The sequence below is a fragment of the Hibiscus syriacus genome, unplaced genomic scaffold (assembly GCF_006381635.1).
Source record: "Hibiscus syriacus cultivar Baekdansim isolate YM2019G1 unplaced genomic scaffold, ASM638163v2 tig00111129_pilon, whole genome shotgun sequence".
Classification (NCBI taxonomy): domain Eukaryota; kingdom Viridiplantae; phylum Streptophyta; class Magnoliopsida; order Malvales; family Malvaceae; genus Hibiscus; species Hibiscus syriacus.
This window is the reverse complement of record NW_024062990.1, coordinates 180,961-188,831: the sequence shown is the minus strand read 5'-3', so window position 1 is coordinate 188,831 and position 7,871 is coordinate 180,961. Positions and strand designations below refer to the sequence as shown.

Genomic DNA, 7,871 nt, shown 5'->3' with positions numbered 1-7,871 from the left:
AAAATCATCATCATAAGCATATAAGGCCATAAAATTGCAACTCATACAGTAAAAACTCCCCTAACTAATTGTAATTAAAAACTATGTGAGTACACTTAATCATATATATATATATATAACATATAAAACCATATAAAACACAAAATTACACGAAACTGAAACTTGTTACCACTTGAATTAAGATTGATTTCTTAACATAAAATCATGAATTCAATTATGCAATTAGAATAGTTGCACAATTTCTCAATAGAGTTATACTGTTCATTTGAATAAAAATTTAAAATAGATCCGATATTTCAATCGGATCGATCAAGAATATCATTTTATCAATATATTTAATAATTTAAAGATTTTCTAAGTCAAGCAAGCGCAAAACACTTGTAATTTATTCAAAGCTCGACGTATGATGTACGTGATATAAAGGTAATATTCTGTGTAGTATTTAAGGTGTTGTAAGCCATTGGCATGCATTGATAAAGCGCAAGGCTGGCCATGAAAAGGCCAGGCCAGCAACATCATGATGGAAGGGGGCACCACTAAAGTTGAGAAACGAGTTTACTAAATCCATCACCAACGATCTCTCAATATGAAGAAGAAATGACATAAAATGCCTCAGAGAAATCCATATATAGTCGCTGCCGTTATATGCAGTGAGGTTTGGGAAGAGGAAAACACGTGTAGGGGCGTGACACTTCTTGCTTAGCTACTTTTGTGACAGTTGGAAAAGGCTTACGAAAAAAAATTACGCGTTTAATACATAAATTAGTAGTTTTTTTTATCTATTTTAATACTCTAACTTTTAATATTTTAAAATTATGCCTAACATTTTATTTTTGTTTCATTTTAGTACATTATTTTAAAAACTTGATAGAAACATTTTTTTGGGTAAATTACATCGTTATCCCTTAACTATATTATCATTTCTATTTTGGTCATTGAAGTTTATTTTTTTGATATAATTGCTTAACTTTCAAATTACTCCTAATTTAATTTTCAAATTTATTTTTTTATTTTAATTATATATTAATAAAACAATAAACAAATATCATGTCACAAAATACTATTAATAAAATGAATTAGAGTGAATAAAAAAATGAACAACTTGAAAGTTGAGAATTTAAATGGAAAATTTATAAATTTTAATGATCAAAATAAGAGCATGAAGATAGTAAAGATATGAATGATGTAATTTACCCTAAAAAGTGTCACGTGCAAAAATTCTAATAAATTTTTAATGACGGAATACTAAAATGAATAAAAACTAAACGTCAAATATAATTTTAAAAAATAAAAATTTAGATACTAAATAGACCAAAACTAGTAATTTAGTTACATATGCATTGCAAAGGACTTGTCGTTTTATTTTCTTCTTTGGCTGAAGATTGGATTGGATAATTTTAATTTTGTATTATATATGTTGTGATATTAATTGTTTTTAGATTTTATTTTAATTTAAATATTGTTATGTAAATTCTTATATATGTTTTTAATTCTTTTTTTTGTTTTCTCATTAATAAATAATAATTAGTTAAAAGTATATATGAATATAATTTCAACACTATATTTTTTTATTTTTTTAAAAAATAAACTCATATAATTTTACTGCATTTCATGTAAATATGCAGAGCTTAATTCACCTATTATCTAATTAGATTCTCAATTAGATACGTCAAATCTCGAATAACTCTACATCTTTAATATGTTTAATTTAAAAAAATAATAATTCATTCATGCAATGATGAGTTTAGTCGCATTTAATACAATATCATTATTAAATTAAAAACAATAATTATTTAACTTTTTGTATAATATATGGAATTATACAACTGAACTCAAATTCAATCTAGAATTAGAAATCAATTGACACTGAGTCCATTTAAGAATTGTTCAGCTACTATTAGTTGATGTAATGGCTAGCTAACGGGGTCGAGTATTCATAATTAGTTAAGTAGTAGAGAATTTAAACTCTCCCTTTTTCGTATAAACAACTTACTTCAGTTATAATTGAATGCATTAACTTCGACTCGCAAAGGTAAAGTATATTTTGTGATTTATAGTTTAACTTTTCAAAGAACACTAGTAATTAAAAATTAACCACTATTGTCGATAATAAACAGTTCAATTTAAGACAAATAGATGAACTTTTTTATTAATCCGGATTAAGTATAAAGACAATATATGTTTAAATATCTCAAGGAATAACAACATTGAAGCCTTACACTCCTGACATTCATGATGCAATAACCCAAGATCTCAAAGAATAATAATGATTTTACCACCGAGATCGTTTGATTCATAAAAAAATAGATAAATTTTATTTTTATCTTATTTAAAACTTTAAAATAAATAAATAGATATTTTTAAAATTTGACTCTTTTTGAACTATAAATTATTTTAACGTTGTTGATGTAATTGAACTTTAATATTAGCATAGATAAATATAAAACTAAGGTTTGTGCCGTTTTAGTTAAAAACAATAATTTTTAAAATTAGAAACCTACTTCATAGTAATATTGAAGTAAAATTAAATATTGATAATTGAGTTCAGTTCAATTGATATATTATATAATATAGTATAAGATTAAATAACATAAATGATTAATATTATTTTATTAATGTGTAAAAAATGGAGATAATATAAATATTTCATTAAAATATAATTAAAAAATGCAGAAACAAACATGATTAACATGTTATTGATTCATAGATAAATGATATATACTAAATCAAATTTAAAGTTGTCACCAATTTAAAATAAGATAAAGTAAACGAATATTCCTTAATTATGCGGTGTTCCTCTATTAAGTCTTTTGACTATTAAAAGTTATAAAACGATTTTTGATTATAAGTCATTATTTTTAAATTTCTCGACTATTAAAACTTACAAAATGATTATCCATTATTTATATATTTTAAACTTTTTTTTTTGTTAAAAAATTAATGATATTTTGTATTGGACGTTAACATGCTAAATAAAGTGTGATAAAATCTAATATTAGAATCTCAAATTACTACAGTTCAAACATTTATAGTATTAAATTTTATCATATTTCAATTAACATATTAATGTTCAACTCAGACGATTGTCATTTAAAAAAAAGACAAGTTTAGAATATATGAAATAATTGGATGACCATCTTCTAACTTTTAATAGTTGAGAGACTTAATAAAATAACGTTCTATAATCAAATGATCATTTTATAATTTTAATAATAAGAGAAATTAATAAAACAGACAAATGTAGACCAAAACGTTATGAAATCATATTAGGAAAAAATGTTAAATTTAAGGACTAAAAGTTACTGTATCCTTTTTTTTTTTTTTTTAAACTTTGGTTATATGCTACAATTTGGCGTCATCATATTCAATGGAGAAAGCGGGAGTCGATCTCCAAAAAATGAATGTCCACGTGGCAACATCTGGTTTGTGATATAGCATGGACCCACCGCCACACATACTGCACTGCACGTCTGGAGTTTTCTCAACCGTTTGAAGATTTCCCTAGTCTGTTTCCCCCTTTTGTTTTATTTTATGGAATTAAAAAATAGTTTTTAATTTTATATTTACACAAATTATAATAAAAAAATTAAATAATTTCAAACTTACGTTATTTACTAATATGATTCAAATTTACTATAAATTTAAAATATATAATTTTAACTTAAACCCGAACACTTTATTTTCAAATATTGATCTACCAAGCTTAAATTTAAAATTTTGTTAGAAAATATTTGAAAAATGTTATATTTTAAAAAAAATAAAAATTAAGCATTTTTTAATTTATTAAATTCGGACCAAGAACTTATGAGTAGGAAAATTATATTTTTACAAGGTGAAAATAGGAAAGTAAAAATGAGATTGTAGACTACTGTCATGTCTGTTGTGTGTCTGTCATATCCATGTAAATCTTTGGTTTCTCGTAATTTTAGGAACTAAACTCTGTAATTCTCTGCCATTTCAATTTCGCTTCCACTTCTGTTGATGTTTTTATATAATATCCTGGCTGTCTTTCCATTTTCTATTATTTTCTGTTCTCTAATCAAAACTAAAACTTTCATTGCTGTTATTCCACCGTTTATTTATTTTTCTTAAATATAGTTTTTTTTTGTAAGAGTTTTGATTTGGGTTTTCATTCCTTTCCCTCGTTAGTTTGTTTCTGCATCACCCTTCAATTTTGTTTTGTTTGTTTAATCATTCTGGTCGTTATCTAATTTACTCGGTTGATGGTTGACGTACTTTCACAATCTGTGTTCGATATAGAAGGAGAAGGAAGATTTTGTTTTGTTTGTTTTAAATGCTGCGTGGGACGGAAATTGGTTGAGAAACGACGCTATCGTGAAGTTTCGAATTCGACGACAATGGCAGACATGGGAATCCCAAGATTTATTTTGGGTTTCCCTGTTGATTAATGCATGGTTAAAGGAGGAATTTTATATTTTATACAAGAGTATTCGAGGCACAGCTATTCCAAAACACGGGATTGTTTGGGAGGGATTATGGGCTGCATCTGCTCCAAAGGAGCCAAAGATGAGAGTGTTGACGACCATGACAATGAGAAAGATGGAGATTTCAAGGCCGACAGCAACACGGATTCAGTGCAATTGATTGCTCCTACACCTACGAAGAACGATGATCTTTTAGTTGCTCGACGTGCCTCCCTACGTCAACCATCCAAAGCCGGTCCTGTTTCAGTGGATACAGCTAGCTCTCCTGCTCGGCCTGACACCGATTTAGTGGCTGCCGGCTGGCCCTCTTGGTTGGTTTCAGTTGCCGGAGAAGCTGTTAGGGGATGGCTGCCTCGGCGAGTCGAAACTTTTGACAAATTAGAGAAAGTAATTACTTCTCACCAATGTTTCTTTACTTTCTCTAAAACCAGTTCAATATTTTTTTTGGCTTTTTCTTGAATTCAATTTGGTTTCTTCCTATAAGCATGATCATTCATTTGAAAGACGTTGATATGCAATGATATTTAAACTTGGGTAATATTTGAAAGATAATGAAGCAGGCGTGAATAATTTGATTAACCTTCACTTTAAAAGTGCTAATATGTGGAAGAGTTGAACTGGGAAATTATCTGGTGAATGGGTCAAAGTTACATTGCTAGCAAGTTTTTTGTAATATTACTCAGATTTGTATGAGCGTCATACGAGTATGTGTTTGATATGAGCATTTTATGATATTGGAATAGCTTCAGTATTTTTAAAAAAAAATTGTTTTGTATGTTTCAAATTATCTTTGTTTCTGCACATTGTTTTTAGGTTGTCATTTATAGATGTTGGAGAACATATTTTGGCTGATCTGTTGTTGTGTGCACCAAAATTATTTTCATGAGTGTTTTTGAACATACTGACATAGTATTTTGCATATGCAGGTTGGTCAAGGAACATACAGTAGTGTATATAAGGCTCGTGACCTAGAAACTGGCAAAATAGTTGCCTTGAAGAAGGTCAGGTTCGTTAATATGGATCCCGAAAGTGTCCGCTTCATGGCTAGGGAAATCATCATTTTACGGAGGCTTGACCATCCAAATGTTATGAAGCTTGAGTGTATAGTCACTTCAAGGATGTCGAGCAGCTTGTATCTCGTCTTTGAGTACATGGACCATGATCTTGCAGGGCTTGCAGCAACTTCTGGCATCAAGTTCACCGAACAGCAGGTACATGTTTCCCTATTGCAATAAAATACCTTGCTCATGATATATCTTCTTTTGGTCTTATAAGAGGCATATGCGATTTTGTTGTAGATAAAGTGTTACATGCAACAGCTGTTCCGTGGCCTTGAACACTGTCATAGCCGTGGTGTTCTGCACCGAGACATAAAGGGCTCCAATCTTTTGATTGACAACAATGGAGTTCTCAAGATAGCAGATTTTGGTTTGGCTACATTGTTTAAACCTGACCAAAAGCAGCCACTGACAAGCCGTGTTGTAACTCTTTGGTACAGGGCACCCGAGCTTTTGCTTGGGGCCACTCAATATGGAGTTGCTATTGATTTGTGGAGTGCGGGTTGCATCCTTGCTGAATTATTTGCTGGGAAACCGATTATGCCCGGAAGAACAGAGGTAGTCTCTCTTTATGTGTTGGAATATGACTTCATGACTGATTCTGCATATTGTTGCAAATGCACTTTCATTTTGCTTTGTTCTTCTGAAGAAGAATTCTAACAGGCTATGTACAATTTTTTCTAAGTTGTTTCATTTCTGATACTCCAGGTGGAGCAAATGCATAAGATCTTTAAACTATGCGGCTCACCCTCCGAAGAGTATTGGCAGAAAACGAAACTTCCGCATGCAACTAGTTTCAAACCTCAACAACCTTACAAACGATGTGTTGCAGACACTTTCAGAAACTTCCCACATTCCGCCTTCTCTCTTGTTGATAAACTCCTCTCACTAGAACCAGGTGTTCGAGGATCCGCTACTTCTGCACTTAGAAGTGAGGTAGTTGGACAACCATCTTAATGCTTTTTTGTTGTTTAGTATTTTTTTTCCTTCACTTCTTGAAACTCAAATTTCCGGTTTGATTTGAATTTTAACACCCTTCTATTATATTGTTGGACCTATGGTTGAATCATCAGTTCTTTACAACCGCACCTTTACCTTGCAATCCATCAGATTTGCCAAAATATCCTCCAAGCAAGGAACAAGATGCCAAACTTCGTAATGAGGAAGCAAGAAGGTTTGTCATTTTCGGCCTTTTCTTTTTGAGGTTTTGAGGTTTTCGAATCCATCATTAAACCTTTGTTCTCTCATGTAACTTTAGGAAAAGAGCAGAGGCTGTCAAGGGGCAAGGAGCTGAATCAGTGCGTTTACCGGAATTTATCGCACATGGACAATCAAAACCAGGCACCACTCTTAAATACGACCACCCTAGTGTCTCGGCCATTAGAGTTGATCCTTGCAAAGTCACCTCGCAAAATGGCTTATCTCATTCCTCTTCGATGATTCATCCTAGTGCGGCAGAGTTATTGAACAAGGCAGTTTGCACGAGAAACACCAGCAACTTTAGGAAACAGAAATCAATGAAGCCTCAGGCAGTTAACACTTCCTACAATCAAGATGATAGAGCCTCAAACAAAGATCAAGCATCGGTAAATAGACCACCCATTTCCAACTACTTTTCATTTAACTTTTCATGTTATCATCATCGTATCGTTCTATAATGTTCCATATGTTTGTAAACTATTGCAGGTATATGTACCGAAGAAAAATAGGATCCACTGTTCTGGACCACTGGTTCCTCCTGGGGGAAACATTGAAGACATGCTTAAAGAGCATGAAAGGCAAATCCAGGAGGCTGTACGAAAAGCACGCATCGAGAAGTGAATAAAGCAGTAAAATGTTGCAACGTATAACTCAACTCCGTCATAGTGGTAACGACCGTATCCTCTTTGCTTGCCTCCATGTCAGAAGCTCTCTCCGAGAACTCTCCGATAATACTTTCACTTCGAAATGCCAAGTTGCAACCATGTGAGCTTATTTGTTCATCGTCCGGAGTCAGAAAACACGACGAGATCGAGATGTTATGTTGAATTTGAGTAATGAGACGTCTAATTTTCATGAAATGTAGATAGGGTTGATTTAGTTGGTTTGGTTACTTGCATTGCAATTGCATGAGGTGGGGCAGGAATTTGCTTTTGATCCTAAAGTTATAGAATCCTTTTCAGCATCTCTTTTTGTTAGTTCTCTTTGTATATAAATATATATATGTACGTCTGTATATATGCATCTCCACCATTTTTTCTCTCCAAATGGGAACATTTTTAATTATTCCCTTTAAAAATTCTAATCTTACAAATTAGGACATGATAAAATTGTATTTTAACCCTTTAGAATGATAAAATTTTATTTTGATATTTTAGAATGATAAAAT

The 7,871-nt window shown here is 31.3% G+C and overlaps 1 protein-coding gene across 1 annotated transcript; it reads left to right on the top strand.

Moving 5' to 3' along the window:
* The first annotated feature begins 4,336 nt into the window (after nt 1–4,336).
* Nucleotides 4,337–7,368, top strand: LOC120154418 (probable serine/threonine-protein kinase At1g09600). The gene is made up of 7 exons (XM_039166174.1): nt 4,337–4,832; nt 5,372–5,656; nt 5,744–6,061; nt 6,212–6,439; nt 6,577–6,677; nt 6,762–7,089; nt 7,190–7,368. Exons 1-7 carry the CDS (start codon nt 4,413–4,415, stop codon nt 7,322–7,324), a joined length of 1,815 nt encoding a protein of 604 aa, XP_039022105.1. The 5' UTR covers nt 4,337–4,412; the 3' UTR covers nt 7,325–7,368.
* The last annotated feature ends 503 nt before the right edge of the window (nt 7,369–7,871 follow it).

Bases quoted from the DNA above. Each gene is read 5' to 3' on its own strand.
- LOC120154418 (XM_039166174.1), top strand. From the start codon at position 4,413: ATGGTTAAAGGAGGAATTTTATATTTTATACAAGAGTATTCGAGGCAC. The intron at 6,678-6,761 runs GTTTGTCATTTT...ATGTAACTTTAG, and splicing joins CGTAATGAGGAAGCAAGAAG to GAAAAGAGCAGAGGCTGTCA. The intron at 7,090-7,189 runs GTAAATAGACCA...AAACTATTGCAG, and splicing joins CAAACAAAGATCAAGCATCG to GTATATGTACCGAAGAAAAA.